Source organism: Eulemur rufifrons, chromosome 17 (assembly GCF_041146395.1).
Source record: "Eulemur rufifrons isolate Redbay chromosome 17, OSU_ERuf_1, whole genome shotgun sequence".
NCBI classification, from domain to species: domain Eukaryota; kingdom Metazoa; phylum Chordata; class Mammalia; order Primates; family Lemuridae; genus Eulemur; species Eulemur rufifrons.
In genome coordinates, this window is record NC_090999.1 from 42,843,100 (window position 1) to 42,868,837 (window position 25,738).

The window sequence follows — 25,738 nt, forward strand, 5'->3', positions numbered from 1 at the left end:
AATGATCAAGTCAACAAAAACAAATATCTATTATTTAAATTTCTGTCCTGTAAAACAGTTAAAATATTAAATATTTGTTTTGAAAAAAACTGTCTACTGATTTTATCTTATGTTCTAAATGAACATTTGTATATTTTCTACACATATTATCTTGTTTCATTTGGGATGACTATTTAGACCATTTGTGTCTAGCAAGTATCTAGAACAGGGGTCAGCAAACTTTATGCAAAGGACAAGATACTAAACATTTTAGGCTTTGCAGGCCATATGGTTTCTGTCACAAATAGTGAACTCTGCCACTGTAATGCAAGAGCAGGACAGTAGGCAAAAAAGTACAGCGGTGCTTACAAAAGCAGGCAGCTGGCTGGATTTGGCTTGCTGGCCATAGTTTGCTGACCTCAATCTAGAAGATACAGTTGTTTCTTAGAACTTCAGAATTCTCATAATACTTTGTTTAGAAATATTTCAGTTAACTCCAGTTTTTTTTTCCTAGCTCTTCAGTCAACAGGAGTTTGTTTAAAATAACTGGGGTAGTCCTATAATCTGTTATTTTGCTAACACAGTATAAGCTTTTCTAGTTGTTTTCAAAAATTACTGTATTGATGTGTCTGTGTTTGTGTATACAAACACACACATCTCACTTTGAGGTACTGAACAGCAGATCAGAATTGGTTTTATTTCTTAGGTTGTTGATGATTCCATTAACTTTTAACTAAGAAGCCTACGAGTTTTCTAAGCCCAAAATTCCTGGGCTTTTTTCCCATTGAAATATAAGCCACTTATTTTGGTAAGGTATATTTAAAGAATTCCTAGCTTCTGATATTTGATTTTTTTTTTCTAAAAAAAACTATTAAATAATCCCCTAAGAACATGAATGGCATTTGATTTTGAACTCCACATCATGTATTATAAAACTTTATCTTCATGTAATCACATTTGTTCACTTAGGCCATGAACAAAGCAGTGAGAAAGTTAACAAAGTTGTAAACAACTTTGCAACATGAATGTAACAAAAAGTTTCAATATTTTGTCAGGAAAACAAAAGCTTATGTTGTTAAAAGCTATCCTATTTTGGTAAATTGAAATTCAAGAATGTGTGTATATATATGTTAGTAATAATTTCTTAAATATAAGAGTGTATTAAGTCGAATACAAAAATTGGTTTGTATTAGATGCATAATTATTTATTGCCATGACAAACTGGTCCAAAATAAAAGCTACATTCAGAAGATTTGCACCTCAAAATGGAATAATAATTAATGAAATGTTTGTGCAAAATAAAGTGCAAGCAGTGTAAAATTGAGGTCTGTCTTTCAAAATGATTAAGATTGATTAAATGATGAAGTAAGACTTTATAGCCACTACCCTGGGTACTTGGATTGTTTTTCAAGTATCATCTCATGACCGAACCTTCTGTTTCAATCTGTTTCACATTTTAAAAGTAACATATAATGGTCACTTGGAATCTGCTATATACTTTGATTTAATTACAGTCTTCTGTTTATAAGTGATAGCCTAGTCACATACTCATACTTTTAAGTAAAGGCTAGATAATGCCACCTCAGAAAGGAAGGATCTGTTTAAACTATATAAAATTAGATAAACAAGTTTGTCCATTAAATGAGAATGTGATTTGCATATAAAGGACACGTTCAGTTTTACATAGCATCATAACAACCATAGCTATTACTACAGTGAAATGTGGTTAATGGAAGTCAAGCATTTTGTAGAATGCTTAAAGATTTAATGCCCTCTTGTTTCTCTAGTTAGACAGCAACTATATTTTCCAGACAGGCAAGAAAATATATGAGGCATTCTTTTTAATTTTAAAAGTAGCTAGCACAATCCAATCATGCAAAACTTTCTTGAAATAGCTTTCAATGCAATGATTCCAAAGTGATCAAGGTATTTGAAGAGCAAAAATGCCTTAAATAGAATGGAATTCCAGGTAAGTGGAAATCTACATTGAATTTGTTATAAGTGGTATATTAGCAAAGAAACACTAGAAAAATGAAATGGAAGAAATATACCAATTCCCATTATTTCATGTAAAAATATAGCTAACTATAGATATTAGCACATGAAGACATTGTTTTAAAGTGTTTTTTCTTATGTCTTTGTCTGATTTTATCAGGGTAATACTGCCCAAATAAAATGAGTTGGGAAGTTATTTCCTCTTCTGTTTTCTGGAAGAGATTGTATAGAATTGATATTATTTCTCTCTTAAGTGTTTGGTAAAATTCACCACTGAAGTTTTCTGAGCCTGTAATTTTCTTTTCTGGGAGGATTTTTAACTACAAATTCAATTTCCTCAATAAATACAGGTCTATTCAGGTTATTTGTTTCTTCAGTGAGCTTTGTTGGTCTGTATCTTATAAGGAATTTGTTGGCCTAAGTAGCTAAATATATAGATCTAGAATTGGTCTGAGTGTTTTCTAATTATCCTTTTACTATCTACTGGGTCTGTACTGTGTCCCCCTCTTTTATTTCTGATACTGTTAACTTTTATTTTCTGTTTTCCTAGTCAACAGCTAAAGGCTTATCATCTACTGATCTGAAAGCATTTTTAATGCACTCAAGATAGTTATGCTAGAAACTTTAACTTCTTAGTCAACATTGGATAAGAATGACTAATTTTAACTAAGAATCTACTTTGCCTTTTTTTTTTTAAATCACAGTCATAACTTCTATGTGATTAGTAGTCGTCCTTCATTCTGTATCACACTTGAACACTAGGGGTTGATTCTAACTTCATGAAAAATTAAGTTGGGTTAGATGGAATATTGGAGATTTAATCTCAGAGGGTCTAAGGTTTAAGTCCTGATCTTCTCTGGCCAGCACTATGGGTTCGTACAGATCTTTATTTTAGCCTTAGCCCAGGGGCTGGTCTAAGTGAGAAACCTCTAACCTGGTGTTGCTCTAAATTAGAGTCTTGAACCTACATCAGAACCACCCAATGTGCTGTTTAACATGGCATTTCTAGGCCTTACTGTAGGACCTACTAAATCAAAATTGAAGGTGTGGCCCTGAATCTACATTTTTAATGAATTCCCCAGGTGATTCTTATAGTGAAATTATGTAACCACTGTTTTCTATTGTCATGAAGAGAAAAAGAAAAAGTTGGTTTTTAAACTTCTAAATACCAAATAATTAGTCTTTAGAGGAGAACAGTTATAGTAAGGCCTGTTAATTACCGCTATTACTGATTTAATTTTACATTACTTTTTTAGTTTTCCCTTATGATACTTGTGAAATCATTTACATGTGAAGCCCCACTTCACTAATTTCATGATTAACAAACAAACAATTCCAGTTGGAATTAGAACTGTCTCATCCATCACTAATTAATACCTAATGCCACTTCTCTTAACTACTAATATGGCATCTAATTCATAATAAAATATGTAAATCTCCTGTTATGTTTAAATTGCATCAAATTTAAATTATGTTAAGCATAAGACTGGCATGCCAAGCCAAATTTTTGCAGAGAATTACATGAACAAGCAATGTTAGTGACAGATGTGTTTTGTTATCTATCAAATAATTACTAAATTTTTAAAAACTCAGTGTTTATGGGCACATAATTAAATGCCACTTAGAAAATCCTTAAGACCAACCCTCTGGCTTATTTAAATATAGGTGTATTTGATAGTTTCCAAGGTAAGGTTACCACTGGGGAAACTGTGATAATTAAGTCAGTTATATGACTGATCTAACCAGTGCTATTAAGGATTTCTAAATGTATCTTATGATGTACTTAGCATAAGTGGCCACACTAACGTTATCCATACCAAACTGCAGACAAGATGAGTTAAAATCTATGCAGAAAACCTGAGCATCCTACCTTCGCTTTCTATACATTCACATTATCTATTTTTTCTTTTCAAAACATCCATTGCACTGAATGCTACTTTCTACCAGCTCTTACGATTGATTCCCTGTCATTCGTCAGAACAGCATTAAAGACGATATTGGCTCCCATGTTATGTGTTCATTACTGATAGCACTTGTCAAAGCTAAACCTAGATAACAAATGTCTTCTCTCTTGAAAAGCTGCTCAATGGCAAGTATCTTTCTTCTAAACCAGCACGGGAAACCTGTCTTTTGGTCATCTCCCTGCTCAGAAAACTTTGCTTCAGGGAATTTGGAGCTAAAGAACTCACCAATAAGCAGCCCTACTGTTCAATAAATATACTCTGCTATTAAGTCTAATATACAAATATGATAAAAGTTTGAAAATGGAACCTTGTTCCAGTGCTATATTGGCACTTAACATGGCTATTCATCATTCATTTCCAAAGAAGTCATGTTATGCTCAAGTCTTTCAAAGATCAGATATGGTGTTTTGTTTGTTGTTTTTGTTTGGGGTTAGGGGTTACTATCTACAGGGAATACTTCAGAGCCAGAAACCATTTGCATTCTGGGCTAAGGTCCCTGGTCAAATCAGGAATGCTCGTCAGTGCTGCTGCTGAATGATCTGCTCCGGATGTGATTTCTCAGTTGCTCTATAAGTTCAGGATTCTGTTGTTGTATCTGCTGAGCAAACTGCTGTCCCCTGTAGTAAAGAAGCAAAGTAGTATGAACAGGGAATTGCCAGTCACATAGGACCCACACAAAAAGAACTGTAGAAAATACAGGAACTACCCAGAGGGGGCTTTTTCTATAAAAAATAAGTTTTAGAACCACAACTTTAGTATCTGCAAGTTTACCAATGCCTCCATATAGCATTATTACATTGCAATGTTCTTTATAAGAAACAAAACACCCAAGCTAAGAAATGAGTGCCTGAATTAGGTGAAATCTACCCATCTAGTGCTTAATCACAAATAAACAAAGGGCTAAAACAATATGCTTTTATTGTATGTGCTCAAACACAATGCTTTTGTTGTTAAGTCTTAATCTCTCATACGATATGCCAGTTTGGGATGCTTACAAAGGTCACCTAACAACTGATTTTAAAAATGCAAACAAGTTTAACCCAAATTCCTGAGTGTGAGACCCTCAACTGCAAGTGTTAGACATCACTATAACCATGCCACTTAAAGATAAATTCTAAAAATGCAATATTCTAAGTGGTTACATGGTCCTGATCACAAACAACAAATGGTACTTACGGCTTCATACAAAATTTCCAGTGACAACATCAGACACATTCAAAAAACAAAGTATCTTAAGTAATCTGGATGGAAGTGAAGGTAATGTGCTTAAGTAAAAGATAAAAGGACTTTCTTTAAGTGTTGACAAGCACTAAAAAAGTTTGAATAGTTTTCTAAATTATCTGAACATTAAAATATGTAACATGATTTTAAAATATGTATGTATACCTAAATTAATATAGTTTTAAGACAATTGACTTTCACCTGCACCCCTGAGTAGTTACTCAAGTCTGCCGAAAAACTTTTCCTTGGATCTTCATTGGGAAAAATGGGGGATTAACCGCTTTATACCTGAGATCACAATATGTTTAGGCATATGATTTTTACAGTTTCTCTCCATGCCCTGGGAAGTACCAGGTTACCAATCCTTAGGACCTTCTGTACATAAAGATGATAGTGTTGATATCCCCACTTAAGAAACTGAGGACTCTAATTTCATACTAACAACATAATCAAGTAACAAAAAATTAGGCTGCAAATCAAAAGACTAAATGTGGACCTACTTTTTCCATGAATGCTCTAACAACCTTAGTAAGTCACCAACCTGTACATCAGTCTCTTTAGCTATTGCATAGGGATGCAAATTACCTATTATTCTAATGTCTCCCTCACCTGCCTTATTAAGATGGTAGCAAAAAAAAAAAAAAAAAAAGCCTATTGAATACATAATTACTTTTCTCAAGAGACAGAGCTGGCCAGACAACCCAGGTCTGGATTCCTTCCCTTCAGTCTGGTAAGTGATTTGAATCTATAAACTACGTTAAGATTTAGTAACTTTAAGGAGGCCAATGAGCCCTGGTCCCTTACCTTAGAGACAAACTGTAAAATATAAAATACATTTTCACTATTTCAGTTTTAAAAAAATACTTACGCTTGGATGAGGCTTGACAGGTCAGTTAGGCCCCCAACTCCAGCAGCAGGTCCGCCAATGGCATTTGTCATCATTCCTGACATTCTAGAGTATGCAAGAAACATATTACTGGGGCTGGCATATATTCTTGATAAATACGATAATTAGCCAAGGAAAAGTAAGTAAAATATACTCACATTATATAAGAAGTTAGGCCAAATGTGTGTAGCTTTAACTTTAAAATGACTGACATTCAGGGTAGTTTTATCATTTTTGAGCTAATGCACTCAAATTAGAACCCTGGCAAGTAAAAGGGGGGAAATGTAATAAGTTCCTTCTGTATACTTACAGCTGTTGAACTTGAGGGTTCTGCATTAAACTTGCTGCCTGGAATTGAGAAATAGCACTTCCCATTAAAGGCAGTTAATATTCAGGGATTTTTAACAAACATTTTTTTTAATAGAGGAATGAAAGCTAAACCATGGATGTACTAACATTTTTGTAGAGTTTTAGAGTCCTATACAGAGTAAATGGGAACATAAAAAAGAGAACCTACTAGAAAAAGTGGCAATAAAAAGACTTTGCAAGGATAGAGAGATTACAAACCACTATAAATTAAGGTTATTGACAGCAGTTTACTTACTACTACTGATCAGATCAATTAAGCTAAAAGGAAAAATAGAAACTTTATGGTTAAACACTCTCCAACACTTGAGAGGGTGCACTCTGAGAGAGTGACTTTGCTCCGTGAGCCCAGTAGTTTCAATCCTTCCTGTGCTTACAGTGGGGTGAGTAATGATATGCACACACACTTTTAAAACTTCCTCTTGAAAGCATACCTTTTTTTTTTTTTGCCTCAAATTGGTACTGTCAACAATATCCCTATAAAATTTGAATTTAGTCTCAATCTTTGCAGACAGTACTTAGTTTTTATTTGCTGACCCTAAATGAGGTGTTGAGCAGAACCACCACTTTCTTTTATTACCAGAAACATAATTGTTTGACTTGCAAATAACTCAATAACTTTCCTCAAGTCTCAGTCCAGATTGGTGCCTCTCAGCCAACCCATGAGTACTATGGGCATTACACAGGAAAAGCAGGATTTATGAGCTGTAAACACAAAGCATTTCATTTCGCAATTCCTTTAAACCTGTTCTATGAAAGTAGTTCTTCCCCTTCTCCCAGAATCTAGGACCTAGAAGAAGTTTAGAACAGATTCTATGACTTTTTCCGGTCACTTTTAAGTAAGCAATCCTCCTGTCACTGTAAATTATAAAATGACCTCCAGTTCAGTAATTAATGTCTCAGTGTAACAACCAAATACATAAAAGTTCATTTACAGGTAAAACGTTTCCTCTCCCCAGCATGGGCATGCTACAGATAGGCCAGTTGCAAGTGGCTGCTCTTTTTCCTGTAGTGCTTCTACTCTTCTTTCCCCAGCTTCCTGACCTAGAGTTCTGGCCTTTCAGGGTCAGGGTTACATGGAGGGAAGGGAGGTGAAGGGAGCAGGAGAGTTCTTATTTGATGATTGGTACTATCTTACTAGAGCATTGGTGCTCTTTGGGTTTGCAAGGTATTTAAAAGTACCCTGGTTCTCTCAGGGGGCACTTTCTGAGGCACTTCTTTCATCCCCATCCCCCTGGGGATTTCTCATCTATTCTCTCTGAAGGGTAATTTACCCTCTGGATGAATGTTAGGACTTTCCCTTTAATCTCTGGTTCTTAGCAGTCCTCCAGAGACTCTCTGTGTTGGGGTCCTGTCACCTTCCGGGAAGCCTTGGGCATATTTAGACAAACTATCTCACCAGTGTGTGTGCTCACCTTGGTCCACAGGAAACACACCTCTGCTCCACTGTTATCAGTATATAACTACCCAAACCACACAGCTAATTCTGCCACTGGCTTCTTTAACTGGCAAGTCAGGTACCAGTTCACTGGCTTCCCTACTGAGGGCCAAACAGAAAGCTAAGTGGACCAAAAGAACCCTTTCTCAGTGGGCTTGAGTTGAGAGCAGGCCTCCCTACTTCCTTCAGACATGGAGCACTGAAACTCTCATAGTTCTCTCTAAAAATCCTTTTTTAATCTCTGTCAAGCCGATCCTTTTTACAAGTCACAAAACATGTTTTTAACCCCCTATCTTTTGCAACTCCTATATGGTGGTCTCACACCTTATTTTGGCACATAGCAGCTTGGAGCCTAAGCCAAATCTGAAACTGAAAGAATTCCATTTTCACATCCTGTTACAATACCATAACCTGTGATTTCTGGAAATGGATAACCATATTTAAAAATGTCACAAAACCTACCAAAAAACCATATATTTGCTAGCATGTAGGTAGGAAGACTGACTCAAATTTGATGAGTGGGGTGGAAAACCTACCAATTGTTCAAAAGATTTCTTTATTCCACTGGGAATGAGTCATCTGTGCAATCTGTGCATTTCAGTTCAACTGAAGATTTAATGAATGCAAGGCACATTTTTTGAAGGAAACAAAGCTGCATAAGAACTGATTCCTGCCTTCCAAGGACATACCATGTGGTAGAATAATTTTCATCCAAAGTATACAGTCTCTACATGGCCAGGTAACATCCTAGGCCCACTAAATCAAAGTTACCACCTATTGCACCAGAGCATGTGTCCTTTCAAAAGGCAAGTTATTTTGTTGGTTTGAAGAATAGAGTACATATTTATGAGACATATTAAAAGCACAAAGAAACACTTAAGATAGAAAACAAGACAGACAATGCTGAGGGACCAGCTTAGGGAACCACGATGGCCAAATACTCAGACCTCAATTGTTAGATATGTTCCTAGGACCACTTTTATGTAAGAGAGTAGTTTTTAACCTTTCACATATTTTCAGGCTGCTGTACCAATCTGATGAAAAATATGGTTCTCTTCCTAGAAAAAATGCACATATACACAGCTAAACAAATTTTTATATATGTGATTTTGGGGAGATCCATGGGCTTTCCCACAAAGGGGTACACAGATAGGTTAAGAACCCTGCCATAGCCTTACATCAACACTCTAATATGCCCACCATCACAAAATCTCTCATATTTGTTTCTAAAGTTTTGGAACTACATAGCTCTATGAAAAATAGAGCCAGAAAAGCAGAAAAGAAAATATACTCACCATACTAATGAAGGCTGGATTATTTATCAAGCTAGCCATGTCAAAGCTCAATCCAGTTCCTGTCTATAAAACAATTATATCTGAGAATCAGACCAACCACTACAATTTCATTACAATAAATTATGAGTGACAGAAAATATTTCACTCATTTGGCATTAACAACTTACAGGACTAGATACCTCTCTTAACTTCTGTTCTGCTATTTTCAGATTGGATTTATAGGAATCATTTTCAGGATCAAGATCTAATGCCTTTTGATAACTTGTGACTGCTTCTTCAAATTTATTCATGGCAGTGAGGGCCAGCCTGAAAGGAATACAGAGTAGAAGATATATGATTAAAGAACATCAGAACATCACAAACAGTCAAACGTCTGTGTTGGTACTCAGTTCTAATCCAGATGGCACTTAATTTATTCATTGTATTATGGTTCACAGGAGTATCACTAAAATTCCCTCTAATTCCAAGATTCTGTAAATCTGAACTCTCTCCATTCTACTTACTGACAACCTTGGCTGTCCTGTGAATCATGAGCTTAATGCTTAGAGATCAACCTTACCTACCCTTCCATTTTTTATGCCTAATATGTGAAATAATTTGCTGTATGAATGCCTAGAGTGAGCTCCACAAAGATGTGAGCTGACTAACAAGCCTGTGGTCATGTAAATCTCTGATAAAGCCTGAGCAAGGCAGCTAGACCCCGTGTCTACAAAAAACAGAAAAATTAGCCAGGCATGGTGGTGTGTGCCAGTAGGACCAGCTACTCGGGAGGCTGAGCCAGAAGGATGGCTTGAGCCACTGTACCCAGCCTGAGATACTATTTTAGATACTGAGGATTCTATAATGAAAAGGATAAAGTTCCTGACTTTAAGACAATTTCATTCTACCTGGGGAAGAAAAGCAACAAACATGCAAATTAACAGAGCAATATTAAAGAGAATGAATAGGAAAGCTATTCACAACTGGCCACACTGAAAAGACCTGAGACATGTGAAGAAAGCAGCCATATGGAAATCAGGAGAGGAGCCTTCTCATATAAGCAGAGGTACACACAAAGGCTCTGAGAAGGACGCAAGCTTGGTATGCGTAAGGTACACAATAAAGGCTGATAAGGAGAGAGCACAGAAAACAAAGTGTGGAGAGATGATGTCAGAGAGCAGTTAGGTACCAGATCATATAGGACCATTGTTTGGAGTTTGGACTTTATTTTGGCCACAATAAAGTAACATGATCTGCCTGGGTGTGGTGGCTCATGCCTGGAATCTCAGCACTTTGGAAGGCCAAGGCAGGAGGATTGCTTGAGACGAGGCATTCGAGACCAGCCTGGGAAACACAGCAAGACCCCATCTCTACAACAAATTTTAAAACTTAGCCAGGCACAGTGGTGCATGCCTGTAGGCCCAGCAACTACAGAAGCTAAGGCAAGAAGATCACTTGAGCCCAGGAGTTGGAGGCTGCAGTGAGCTATGATGAGGCCACTGCACGCTAGCCTGAGTGACAGAGTGAGACCTTGTCTCTTAAAAAAAAAAATAAAATAAAAAAAAAATAACACAATCTGATTGATGCTTTAGAAAGATCACTCTGGCTTCTATATAGAGGATTGAATGGGCGGCAGGTGGAGTGGAGGCAGGGAGACCACCGAGGAAGCTAGTGCCTAGATAAGAGAAGTAGTTTGGACTAGGGCTACAAGCAAGATAGCAATCGACACTTGGATTCACAATATACATGGAAACTAGAATTAACAGGACTTGCTGATATAAGCACTTGTGCCAGGCATAATGAGAATGAAAGATGACTCCTAGGCTTTTGACCTGAGTACTGGGTAGATGAATGACAGTACAGTTTACTGAGATGGGAAAGATTTAAGAAGGAAAGAAGAGTTCTGTTTGAGACTTGCTAAGTTTAAAATGCCTATTAAACATCCAAACATGGAGATGAGAAATAGTTAAATATATAAGTATGGATTCAGACATAAACTTAAGAGATCCAATAACAATTATAGTTGATTCTCAGTTACAACGATTATGTTCTATAAAGTCACCATGAACGCCGAAATAACAAATACTGAAAAATTGTTCCTGGGGGAAATACAGGGTTAGGTTCCTGTGACCCTCTGGTCACATTTTCATCTACCAATCAATACATAACCTTATTTTATGTGTGTTTCTGTTTCAAGAAACCTTATTTAACGTACATATTCTTTTTTTTTTTTTTTTTTTTGAGACAGAGTCTTGCTCTGTTGTCCAGGCTAGAGTGCTGTGGCATCAGCCTAGCTCACAGCAATTTCAAATTCCTGGGCTTAAGCAATCCTCCTGCCTCACTCTCCCAAGTAGCTGGGACTACAGGCACATACCACCACATCTGGCTAATTTTTATTTTTAGTAATGAGAGGGTCTCGCTCTTGCTCAGGCGGGCCTCTAACTTCTGAGCTCAAGTGATCCTCTCGCCTCAGCCTCCCAGAGTGCTAGAATTATAGGTGTGAGCCACCACACCCAGCCTAATGCACAGTTTTGATTCATTAGCATTGAACTCATGCCAACAGCACTAACTCCAGCCTGGATGAAACTTATTTCACACATCTGTTTTCTCCATAAGGCACATTACAGCCTTTTTGCACTTATGAACACCAGACAACACTTTAGCCTATATTTAGGGGCCAATGTAAACGGCGACATCACAAACAAAAGGCACAAAATACTAAAATGTAGCAATAAATAGACCTCCAGCATGAGAGCTAAAACAAAAAGGCAGAGCATTGCCTCATTCAACCTCAGCTGAGATCTTGCACATCAGGGGACTCAAATTTTTCACTATTTGTGCAAGCCCATGAAATGCTGAGGTCTGATGGCGGGAGAATATGGATGCCCCAACTTAAGCAGAGAGCGTGAATTCCCCCTTCCTCCACCTATTTGTTCTATTCGGGCCCTCAAAGGATCAGATGGTGCCCACCCACATTGGTGAGCGTGATCCTCTTTACTCAGTCTACAGATTCAAAAGCTAATCGCTCCTAGAAACACCCTCACAGACACACCCAGAAATAATGTTTTACCAGCTATCTGGGCATCCTGTAACCCAGTCAAGTTGACAAAATTAGCCACCACAGTGACACAGACAAAAGCCCAACTGGAGTGAGCTGAAGAGAGATGAGAGGATGGAGTCAAGACAGCAAGTGAAGACAACTATGAGGGGCTTTGGAGAGGAAGAACTGTGAAATGAGATGGGAGTTGGAGGGAAACACTGGGTAAAAGGATGGTTCCAATGAATGATTTTCTTATGAACTTTTCGCATGTTAGTCATTATCATCTATTAGAGATGGAAAAACTACAGTATGGAAGATAAAGGGGATAATAACAATTATAAAGTCCTGGAGGAAAAAAGGCATTCTGTGTAGATACAAATGCAGGTAGATTGGTAGATTTGGAAGTAGGAAGATGAGTTACTTTTTTTCAAAATGCATCTATTTTCTCCATTAAGTGTCAGGCTATGTCCTCATCTTAGAGTCACCATGGAGAGGGTAGTGAAATTCTGAAGGGAGAGGAGGAGGTGTGAAACAGTCACATCAGAGAGTGGAAAGGTGAATGTAAAAGGAAGTGTAGTAGACTTGTCTGCCACCATTAAGCGCTCGTCTGAGGTTTGTGGTCATGGACATGAAATGAATCTCCTAAGAGGGTTGTATGATTTTCTCCAACAACCAAATCAGTCATCAAACAACTAATCATCTCACTCCGAAATCACAGAAATTGCAGTCATTTCCTCTCTTATGTTTTATTTATCTTTTTATTAGTTCAGAGGGTGCAATATTAGGTAGAAAATTCAAAACCAAGCCATTAAGAACAGTATACTCAATACTACTTTGCACGACTTTGAACATTCTCCCAGAACTTACCCCATTCTCCCATATGCCTTGCTGTACTTTGAATCAATTGCTATTGCTTTTTCACAATCCTTTATTGCATCTGTATAGTGACCTAATTTGCTTTGAGCAGCAGCCCTAAGAGAAAGAAAAGAGATTTTTATTATAAGCAGCTTTCAAGGCATGAATTTACATTTCCAGGTACTAATGAAATTACATTTTCCTTGTCCCAGCTTGTAGGTCATTCCCAGTAAAGTTCTAAGCAAACTAAGATAATTATACAATCAAATGGAAAAGAAAAAAAGCTTAGAAACTTCTGTTCAGCAAAAAAAAAAAATACGCAGGCTGCCTTTCACTGTTTGCTTTGCTATAGAAAAGACAAATATACAAGTCATACAACTAATCTACCTCCTTACTGCCTTTCTAATTTGCCCAAACTGAAAACTGAAAACACTAGGACATCTGGGCTTCCAAGGAGGCACACAGAGTGACTGCCGTGAGTGACTACACAGAGTGCTGTGCTGCTAACTGACCACTTTCCCAGAAGGGTTCATGTACAAGTAATGTTCCAGTCCTCTGGCACATTCCATTCATTTCTGAGGCAGACTAAACTTTACTTCTTTCAGTCTTCCAGAAATTCTCATAATCTTGCTCCTCAGCAAAAGGTCGAAAAAGCCAACTTTGGAAAAAGAACATTTGCATAGACTGAAATCTCTGTAACTGTGACCTCTCCTCAATAAGGCTTCCATTATTAGGAATAAGAAGAATTAACTCAGAGGAGAAACTGGAAAGGAGAAAAGCAGCTCCACGGTGGATGCTCAGAAGACAAGGTGGGTGCCAGCAACCAGGAAACAACAGACGGCTCTTGGATCAGGGCTGAGGGCTCATGTCTCGCAACCACAAAGTGGAACGCTATGCTGCATGCAGCCCCTCTGCCTCGAACATTGTAACTCCAAGACCTGGCACCCTTTCTATTAATAAAAGTAAGGAAGCACTTTATCAAAAACATTGCTTGTGAGCCCAGAAATTGACTTAGGCTCCTTCATGTTCTTAAACCTATAGACAAAAGTCCCACACTACCCCAAACTCTCTGCCCCTTGGTCCTCTCCCACTGCAATCTGACAGGCACTGCTCTTGCTACCTTTATTCTTCTCTCTTTACCCACATTTGTTGTTTTAACTGTCCTAAAAAAAACTTTTTGTTTAAACACCCAGTGAATCATCTCTCTTCCTTGAAATTAATCAATGGTCATGTCTTTCAGGGACCTAGCTGGACTCTAACAAGCACACATGGAAACAATAAGACTGATTAAAACACCATCTATTTTGAAGTACCAGTGAAGGTCTTCCCTGATACTCTGCATTCCCTAAGTATCTTCTAATCTCCTTCTGTCCATCGAACTACAGATTAGAATTATCTAATACTACTTTCTATATCACAGCAAGTTTACTAGTGTACTCCACAAATACTGAATGTGCATAATAACAGATCGATTATTTGTTAGGTTAGGAACAGAATGTGTTATGTAAAATCAATCTTGGACAGAGCTAAAAGTAATACTGCCAATTCTGGAAGCTGACTCTGGGAATATAAACCTAGCTCACTGCTACCTCAAACTCCTGGGCCCAAGTGATCCTCCTGCCTCAGCCTCCCAAGTAGCTGGGACTACAGGTATGCATCACCATGCCTGGCTCACTAAAAAAAATTTTGTGTGTGTAGAGACATGATCGCACTATTACCCAGGCTGGTCTCCAACTCCTGGCCTCAAGCAATCCTCCCACCTTGGCCTCCAAAAGTGTTAGGATTACAGATATGAACCACTGCACCCAGCCTGAGACAGAGTTTTTTTTTTAATTATTTTATTACATATTATAAGCATAGACACTGGGGGGCTTGTCCACAAAGTAAGGATGAGATCTATACTAAGATTAGATCTTATCTCTAACTCATTAGGCAAGGCAATCCTGCCTCCTCATTCTTTCAGGCCTAGGGTCTGATCTGTCACTGATATCTCCATTTCTGTAAATCTGCCATAGGTGATTTTATAGAACAGCAAATTCCCCAATCTCATTTCTTTTCTGCCAAGGGCCTTTTTTCCTAATCAGTTTATGTGCATGCCTACATGCATAGAATCATGCATGAAGGGTAAAAGAGTTATTAAAGGAAGGATAAAGGGAGGGAAGTTCTGAAAAAGAGGAGAAAGAACAATGTGGCTTAAAGAAAACACAAACATGTATACCTAAACATTTGCTAAATGCCTTTAGGAAACTGCAAGGTAAAACTTTGTCTTTAGAAACCTGAATTGAGATTTTTAAAATATAATCAGAAAATGAATCCCCTATACATAATACATAGGACTTAGCATACTCTAAACATCTTAAATGTTATATAGCAAAAGTTTTCAATAATACCACGTGGATTGTATTTTACGTTGTTAACATATGGCTACATTCAGGATCTAATGTTAACTACATATTTTTAATTGCATTTCTTTTTTTTTTTTTTTTTTTTGAGACAGAGTCTCGCTTTGTTGCCCAGGCTAGAGTGAGTGCCTAGAAAGAAAAAAAATGAAGCAAAGAAAATTCAACCAGTCCAATAAAAGGGGGGAAGAGGGCAGGGGGGGAAGCCAAGAAAAAGGATGCTTAAAAAAATAAGACAGTAGAAAACAATTCAAATTTATCAGCAACCACAAAGTTGCCCATACAAAACTGAGATTCTCTTGAATGTCATACTGTACTATAGAAAAATAAGAAACAAAAAAGCAAAACTAAGGTTCTCAACTTGGATACAAAAGATATCACCTAAAACATAATCACACACAGGTTGAAGTTAGAGAAAGACAATCAGACAAACTGAAAACCAAGCAAAAGCAAAGAACATTAAGGATAGAAAGAGGCATTATTTATTAATTATCCTTTGTAATTTCATTTTACATGGCTCAGAAGTGAAACCTGCATTAAGTTTCACTCATTCTATAGGGGGTGGGTGGGAATGGGGTAAATGGGGTAGAAATGGGAAAGAGACTTCAAAAAGATGAAAAGCAAACCTTCAAACTGGGTAAAACAGAAACAAAAGATCCTAACAGTATAGCAAGACGAAAGAATTCAAGTAACTTTCAAACACAGTATTCTGAATACATATCCTTAGTGAGATGTATTCTAAGAGAAAAGAAAAACTGCAAAGATAGCCTGCAGTTTACTTAGTAGGCTCATTAGCGGTGTAATGTTGGTGTTGTGATTCCAACTGAAGGATAGAGCAAATGTGTAAATATACTGGTGTTGCTGGAAAGCAGGGTTTTGTCAAGTCCGGCCTCTTGGTGGACTGTTGTCCTGATTCTTTGGCTCCTTGCTTAGAAAATTCACAAGCAGGGCCGGTGAGACAGAGTGACCACAGACAAGAAGCAATTCCACACAAACAGCTTTTGTGGTAGAAAAGAAGGGAGCTATACAAAGCCAGAGAACGTTTCAGAGAGGAACAGTCAGTCTCCATGAGTGGAGAAAACCATTGGGGATTCCCAGGTGATTTCCTGTTATTGGCCTGGTCCAGGGAAAGGCTTACGGGAGGTGTAGGATGTTACCAGGTGATTGATATACATGATTGACAGGTGTTCTTATAATGAAGCTGCAACTCCACAGGTGTGTCTGCCTCAAACCCTCAAGTTCTGGCCGGGCTCGGTGGCTCACGCCTGTAATCCTAGCACTCTGGGAGGCTGAGGCAGGTGGATTGTTTGAGCTCAGGAGTTCGAGACCAGCCTGAGCAAGAGTGAGACCCTGTCTCTATGAAAAAAATAGAAAGAAATTAGCTGGACAACTAAAAATATATAGAAAAAATTAGCTGGGCATGGTGGCACATGCCTGTAGTCCCAGCTACTTGGGAGGCTGAGGCAGAAGGATCGCTTGAGCCCAGGAGTTTGAGGTTGCTGTGAGCTAGACTGATGCCACGGCACTCTAGCCTGGGCAACAGAGTGAGACTATGGCTCAAAAAACACACACACACACACACACACACAAAAAAAAAAACAACACCTCAAGTTCCTGTTCTTTCTGGTTATTAGCTGTGTTTTCCTGCAGTCCCTTCCTTGCTTCTCCGCCCCTACAAACCACCCTCCTGGCCTGTATCTGCCACCTGCAGATTTGGTCCCTGCCTCCCAGTTTCCATTCTGGGAGAAAGAAGATACAAATATAAAATGGGGGAAGGTGAGGGAGAACTCTGTGACACTGGAATGTAAATTAAAGGCCTCTGTATAAACTGACGACTTTTCAAAAAGTATATTTATTTCCTAGCTCTGTCCACTGACAGGACCTAGAGGTAATAACAACTTAGTAGCAATGACCAAGTCGTACAATCAGATCTTGGTTTGTAAATACCATTTTCCACTAAAAGGAACAGAAACTCCATGGAGAAATAGGTGAGATCAGGTCTAAGGCAGGGAAAGTACAAGACAAATTTGGAATACCTTGTTGCCTCAGAAAGCAAGAAAGCATATTTTTAAAAGGAAGTTACATAAAAGGATACGCAGCCAGTTTGAAGGAGCTCCACTAGCCAAATGTGAGATAATTTAAGTGCCAAAAATAACGATTATGGTAATTGATTATAACACGCTGAATAGTGAATATAAAAAAAATCATGAGTCCAAATGAATACTCAAATGATACTCAAAAAAGTTTCAGGGGGAGAAGGGAGAAAGCAGAAAAGGGGAAAAGTGAGGAAAGCTCTTCTTTACAGAAATATGAGAGGAGGTATATACAGAGGGAAAGATAAAATTAGAAAAATCACCCTTTTGCAATCATCAATGTTTTGGGGAAAGATCATGAACAGATGATAAACATTTCATAAAACACTGTAAGGGAACAATCTTTTATTCACATGCTCTAACCCAGCAGATTACATATTAATTACCAAAGGAATAACAGATCTGATGGTTACTACCTTAAGATATCTATCTTAGAAACACCATTAATGGGACAGTTTGAAAACATGTGTCACATAATTAGTTATGTAGGCCTCATACCAAAATTTCACCTAAATTTAATCATGAGGAAGCCATCACACAAATCCAGAATATCACCCATTCCTATGAGACAATTGGCCTGAACTCTTCAAAAATGTCTATGTCATGAAAAACAAATAATCAAAAAAGACAGTGATACTATTTAGATTAAAAGAGACTAAAGTGATGGAATGAAATGCAATGCAAGAATCTTAATTGGATTCTGGACCAAAAATGTAGCTATAAAAGATGTTTTGGGGACAATTGGAGAAATTTCAAGATTAATACTAATTTTCTTACATGTGAATGGTATGATAGGTATATGGAGTATATCTTTATTCTTAGGAGATATAGCTGAAGTATTTAAGATTAGCAAGAAAACTGTATATATATGTATATATGCACACGCGCGCGCACACACACACACACACACACAACAATAGAGACAGAGAGAGAGGAAGTAAATGTAGCAAAATGTTAACTTGTATGGATTCTAGGGTAAATGTAGATGGATGTTCATTGCACTACTCTCTCGAGTTTAAATAGACTTTAAATAGGTTTAAATTTGTTTTTTAAAAAAATACACATTTACACACACATGCTGCCATGTGACTGTTTCATCATTAGAAGTCTTCAGGTAGAGACAGTTTTCCTTCTAAATTTCACTGAATCAATTCAACTCAAACTTTTGTTGAACAAATATAATATGCTAGACCCTGAACTCAAAAGCACTATACAGAGATGAAGAGGCTATCTCCCCACCCTCTAATCTTTAATAGTCTAACAGGGAAACAAACAAATAAATGAATAAATAATATGATAAGTGCAAAAATGGAAATATCAAAGGAAGAGGCAGCCCAGAGAAAGGTGTGGTTAACCCTATGCAAATGTGGCTATCTAAGAGAATTTTCCATGATAGAAAAGTTCTTTATCTGTGCTATCCAATATCCACATGTTGACTAATGAGCACTTAAATATGCTAAATGAACTGCACAACTGAATTTTTAATTTTATTACATTTTCATTAATTTACATTTAAATAGCCACATGTGGCTAGCAGGTACCATATTAGCATTGCTCCATAGGTCAGGAGCTTGGAAAGAAAAGAAATTAAGAAAGCCTTCCTCAAAATAGCAGTATCTAACAAGGTTTTGAAAGATGACTAGTAGTTGACCAATTAGATAAGCTGGGAAATATTGTAGGCAGGGAGGAGTACAGGCAAAGCATGGAGAGATGTCCCAACATGGTATTTTAAAGAAATCAGTAAGTTTCACATTATCTGTGCACAGATACTAGAGAGAAGAGGAATGGGGTAGGAGGAAAAATGAAGATAATAAAGTTAAAAGAAAAGAAAGAGCCTAGATTATAAAAGATCTTATCTATCATGCTGAGGAGCTTAAATTTGATCCTGTAAGTATTTGGAACTAGTGAACAGAAAGCAAGAGTTAGATGATGAATTTCACATTTTAGAAAGAGCCTTTTGGCAGAAGACAGGAACAGGGAGTCCAAGTCAAAATGGAAGGCCACTTTAAGTCCCTATTGCGCTAGCTTAGCAAAAGTTATGAACCTGGACTAAGGGAGCAATGAATAAATTAGCTATTTGAGAGTTATATGGAAAAGGGAAGCACAGAGAAAGATACACTGGTCTCTGGTTTCAGATACTGACAATAAGATAAGGAATGAAGCAAGGAGGATCAGATTCAGAAAGAAGAGTGGGTGTAAGAAAAGAGGACGACTGTGTTTCAATCTTAACAGCTTCAGATCACAAACTGCAAGCTAGGGTGAAAGCAGATTTGTGCAGCTCACAAAAGGAAGAGGAGAGGCGTTTGAGCCTTGGAAGCCAGGAAAGGAAAGAGAAGCCAGGCTATATTTGAATCTTCTGTGAGATGAAGCCAAACATGCCGAGATCTGAACTGAATAACAATGTGGTCTGCACTCTCTGCCTCTGCTGTCTGGTTATCAGGGCATAACGAATGAAATTTCAGTAGAACAATTCAGTAGAACAATACAGAACAATACAGAGTCACCACGTTTTCAGACACCCTTGCTTTCTTTACCTTATTAAAAGTATGAATATAATTTATGTTCTATTTTTATAGAAAATAAGACAGAAAAAAAAATCGAGCTACCTTGCATTTCTCATATCATGCATAAATAAATTACATCAAAAACCCATTCCTACAACTAAAAGAGTCTTACGCTGTTTTTGAAAGAAACAACCATTAGAATTCCAGAAGAAAACGTTGGAAAAACTCTTACAGACATCAGTCTAGGCAAAGAATTTATGATGACCCTAAAAGCAATCACAGCAACAACAAAAATAAATAAATGGGACCTGATCAAATTAAAAAGCTTCTGCACAGCCAAGGAAACTATCATTAGAGCGAACAGACAACCTACAGAATGGGAGAAAACATTTGTTTTTGAAAGAAACAAATACTGCCAATCTAGAACTACTAAGGACCTTGTATGTATTATCACTCCTTTGAAGTGGTTGATATCCTTATTTTACAAGTGAGGAAACTGAGACTTAAAAAGATGAAGTGACTGCCCAAGGTCACATAGCTAGTAAATGGCAGAACTGAGATTCAACTCCAAGTTCAATAACAAACTAAGTTCAAATCCCGAGAACTGACTACATGCTGCTCATAAAGGAGGAGGAAAACAAAATGAAAAATAATGAAGTCTCTGTTCCAATCCTTCTCAGAGAGAAGACGGCTACATGTTGTCATTAGCATTACTTATTACAATGGCCTGATGCGTCTTGATTTTGCCTTCTAAACTACGCTCTCCAACCTAAAATGCCATCCCTTCTCCCCTGCCTATCCAAGTTCTACTGGTCCTTCAAATCCAACTCCAACTCAAATCCAACTCCAACTCAAGTTCTCCATCATCTGAGAGGCTTCCAGACAAACTCCCTCCATCATACTCTCTTTCTCTCCTATCTTTTATTCCAGTTATTGCCTTAAGCCATTCAACCATCCATCCACTCCTGAAGCATGAGCCTACTATGGGTAAGGTAATGTACTCAGCACTGAAGTTGTACAAAACTTCACATAGAAGACATAGAAAACTGCTATTCATTTCATATTATAAATGAGTGGCAGTGTTTTAGACCTATGCTCAATCATTTGTTGTTTTCTGTATACAAGTGTTAATGTGAATGGCCAGTTGCTTCAATATCACTAGAAATTTCTTTCTTTTTTTTTTTTTAGAGATGGGGTCTTGCTCTATCACCCAGGTTGGAGTGCAATGGTGTGATCATAGCCCACTGGAGCCTTAATCTCCTGGGCTCAAGCGATCCTCATGCCTCAGCCTCCCAAGTAGCTGTGATTACAGGCACACACCATCATGTCCAGCTAATTTTTGTTTAATTTATTATAGATATGGGGTCTCACTATGTTGACAGGCTGGTCTTGAATGCCTAGCCTAAAGCGGTCCTCCCACCTTGGCCTCACAAAGTGCTATGATTATAGGCATGAGATACCATACCTGGCCTAGAAATTTCTTGTATTTCTTTTACAGCTTTCCATTCATCCAAAAAAAAATTGGCTAAACTCCTAGAGGCACAATGTTAGGTGTTATAAGAGATACAAATAGATATAAGCCCCAATGACTGCCCTTCACCTGAAGAAATAAAACAAATATTCAGGCTCGGCATGGTCAAAAAAATTCACATAAGGCAGAATATATGATAAGCATATGATAAAACATGATAAATCTACATGAATGTTATACATTATGGCAAGTGTTAGAAGTATAGAAATAAAAAACAAAAATACATAATAGATTTTCAAGGAAGGACTCAGGTTTTCCTTATATCTAAGCTAAGCCTCAAGCATCAACAGGATCCTTAAAAGCCAAAATAGAAGATAATTACTAGAAAAGAAAGACTCATGCTTAAGAACTGTGCCAACTGATCATTTTCTAAGAAACAGAAAAAGGTCACTTCTATAAAAAGTAAATTTTATTTCATCCTAGTGTGATTAGTATGTGAAAAATATTTTGATTAGTAATAAAACTGTGAAAGTGAATATTAAAAGGAAGATTTAGATCTGCTATTCTGAGCCTCCAATTCTTAGCAACCAGTTGGCTAAGAAAAATAGCAAGGGATAGTTGGCAAGACTACAGGATATTGAGATATTTAAAGCTACTTGAGTTTCAAAAAACCCAAAATGATCCTAAAGCTTTATTTAGTATTTGTATTAAATATACAAATAAAGTTTTCCAGTTATTTAATATTAAATAGCATGCTCTATTACTGAACTTTTCAAGGGAAAAGATACTATTTAACACATTGACTGCCACACTAGAAAAAATTTTTTTCCTTGGGGCCACAGTGTTTTATTACGAAAATAGAATAAAAACTTTGAAAACAAAACAATCCTTTCTACTTTAATGAAAAATCTGTTATTTTTTTATTGTTTTCTGTACATGAGTCATATACAACTTGAAAAATAGTTCACACGGCTCCCCAGGTAGAAATGTGCGAGTTACATATGCTTCACGAGGCCCCGGGCTCAAAACTAACATCAGTTAAATACAATCCACACAGCAGTTAATGTGCTAAATGCAAAATAGAAGCATAATTATTGATTTCAGTTTAACAATAAACAAAAAGCAAGCATAGGTATTGCCAAGAATCTCCTCTACTACAGTACTAGTGAACAGACTGTTCAGGAATCCTAATCTCATTAAAAATAAACTATTTAGGCTCACATGTTCCATATTCATACTTAAAAGTACAAGGTTTACTGTGCTCAATAAACCATTTTCTGATAACATTTATTTCTGGTTATAACGTTTTGTGACACTCAAGTATATTTATTTCAAGATTTCATATGTTAAATTAAAACATTACGTATAGTCTTCTGATGACCGAATAAAACTCCAACATCAAACCACATCTTGGGGAATTCATTCTCCACAGATTATTTGGATTTTCTATTTTTCTCAGCTAATTTGATGAAACAGGATAATAAAATGACTTTTTTGTGAAGAAAGAAAATGAAGGTTTCCAATATGGCCAACTAAACTCCTTAAGGATCCAATCCTTCCACAAATAACAACTGTAAATTCTGGTCAAATACAAAGTGAATTTTTTAAAAAACTAGAAGCAGCCCAGATGACCATAAATAGGAAAAAGCAAACTATGATATATTCAAACAATAGAATACACTGAACAATAGAAAAGAACAAACTACTGATACAGGCAACAACATGGTTGACTGCTAAAACCAATATGCTGAGCAAAAAAAGTCTTACACAGAAATATTATGTGTGGTTTCTTTCATATGCAATTCTAGAAGAAATGAATCTAATCTATAGGTGGAAAAAAACAAAACAAAACAGTGGTTGCCTCTGGTGTGTGTTGTAGGCAACTGACAGGGGCAGAAGGAACTTCCTGGACATCTGATGGTAATTTTCAATGTCTTGATAGGGTTTTAGGTTACACAGGTGTATATATTTGTGAAAACAGTGAAAGCACCGTTAAGATTTGTTCATTTTGTTGTATGCAAATTTTACCTCAAAAGAAAAAAAAGTAAATGTTGAACTGTAATTAATGATGTGAATGCCAAGTATTTAGGGGGATGTGTACTGATGGTTGCAATTTGCTTTAAAATGAATCAAAAATAAGATGGAATAATGAATGGATACAGGCACAGATAGGTAGATAAAAATGTGATACAGGCCAGGTGCGGTGGCTTACACCTGTAATCCTAGCACTTTGGGAGGCTGAGGCAGGAGGATCCCTTGAGGCCAGGAGTTCAAGACCAGCATGGGCAACATAATGAGAACAGGTTGAGGAAGAGCAAAACCTCATCTCTACAAAAAATACAAAAATTAGCTGAGCGTGGTGGCTCGCACCTGTACTCCCATCTACTCAGGAGGCTGAGCCAGGAAGATCTCTTCAGCCCAAGAGTTCAAGGTTGTAGTGAGCTATGATGAGGCCACTGTACTCTACCTGGGCAACAGAGCAAGACACTTTCTCAAAAAAAAGAAAATATATACATATATATATATATGATATAGCAAATATACTAAAATAGTAATGGCAAAATCTAGGTGTTGATATATGACTTATTCACTGTAACATTTTTTCAACTTTGAAAATTTTCCTAATAAAATGTTGGAGACCAAAAAAAAAAAAGAAAAGAAAATGATACTGGATTAATTCAAAGCAAGTCCTATCAGACTAACATAATTTCCTTTTTAACAAGGTTACTACTAGATTGGTAAATCAGAGAAAGAAAACTGACAACATATTTGGACCCTGTAAATGTGGATCTCTCTTCATATTCTGATCAAGGCAAAAAACCAGGCTACATAAAGAATAATGACGATAGCTAGTATTTGTTGTGTGCAACACTCTCTACTAGACACTTTCCTAGCACTTCACACTTATTAACTATTTGATCTCCCCAACAACCCTATGAGGCAAACACTACTATTATCCCAGATAGGGAAACTAAGGCATAGATACATTAGGTAATCTGCTCAAGGTCACATAGGTAGTAAGTGGCACAGCCAGAAATCAGAAGCCAAAGAATCTGGGTTCAGAACTCCTATTCTTAACCACTTACTTACAATAGCTCCATTAGTTGACCTGGAACTGACATAATGTAAGATATGGTACATCTCAAGTTTGTGGACGACGTGAAAATGGGAGCAAGACCAAACACATTACTTTACTTATCCAAAAAGATTAAGGGGCAGATAAATAACAGAATGTAACAATATAAAATTCTATAGGGCTAAAATATAATATCCTATATTTGAATCCAAATCACCAACTCTACCTCCAGTGACAATACTAATAATATATAGCGGTAGTTGGTAAGAACTTGTCAAATGAATATAAGATTGAAGGATAGGATAAAGAGAATGTATGAAAAAGGAAGGATTTAATATACCAAAAGAAAAATATGAATTTAACAAATAATGCTAGAATATACTGACATATAATTATGTTATATAGAAGTAGGTTAAATGAAAGTCCTACAAGATTATTTATTGATCTGCTTAGACCAATGCCAGGTATACTGTCTTAACTTCTGGGAATACACTTTAACAGATACAGGTAAACTGTAACAAGTATTCAGTGACAGTACAGGACCTAAAGCTCTACTATCTGAGGTATAATGGAGGAAACTTCAAACATTTAAAGTGAAGAAAAGAACTCAAGTGAATACGGTAGCAAACTTCAAAATGAAAGATACTGTCATGAAAAAGAAGAATCATATTTACCCTTAAGAATTAAATAAAGCCGGCCGGGCGCGGTCGCTCATGCCTGTAATCCTAGCACTTTGGGAGGCCGAGGCGGGTTGATCGCTTGAGGTCAGGAGTTCGAGACAGCCTGAGCAAGAGCGAGACCCCTTCTCTACTAAAAATAGAAAGAAATTATCTGGCCAACTAAAATATATATAGAAAAAATTAGCTGGGCATGGTGGCGCATGTCTGTAGTCCCAGCTACTCGGGAGGCTGAGGCACTAGGATCGCTTAAGCCCTGGAGTTTGAGGTTGCTGTGAGCTAGGCTGACACCACGGCACTCACTCTAGCCCGGGCAACAAAGCAAGACTCTGTCTCAAAAAAAAAAAAAAAAAAAAAAGAATTAAATAAAGCTAACTGATAGAAACTACAGAAGCTACAGGAAAACAAATTCAGTGTCAATATAAGGAAGACTTTCCCAACTGTTAGAAATAACTACCAAAAAAAAAGGAGGGGAAGAGGGTGCTATCTCAGAAGAGTAT

The 25,738-nt window shown here is 37.1% G+C and overlaps 1 protein-coding gene across 1 annotated transcript in view; it reads right to left on the reverse strand.

Annotated features, from left to right (window-relative positions):
- Positions 1-4,378: 4,378 nt before the first annotated feature.
- Positions 4,379-25,738, reverse strand: part of SGTB (small glutamine rich tetratricopeptide repeat co-chaperone beta) — a 39,922-nt gene continuing 18,562 nt past the window's right edge. The window contains exons 6-11 of the mRNA XM_069492516.1: positions 13,031-13,135; positions 9,312-9,450; positions 9,145-9,207; positions 6,356-6,393; positions 6,028-6,111; positions 4,379-4,555 (exon numbers count right to left, since the gene is read on the reverse strand). Coding sequence (XP_069348617.1) covers positions 4,444-4,555; positions 6,028-6,111; positions 6,356-6,393; positions 9,145-9,207; positions 9,312-9,450; positions 13,031-13,135 — 541 coding nt within the window. The 3' untranslated portion in view covers positions 4,379-4,443. The remainder of the gene's footprint in view (positions 4,556-6,027; positions 6,112-6,355; positions 6,394-9,144; positions 9,208-9,311; positions 9,451-13,030; positions 13,136-25,738) is intronic.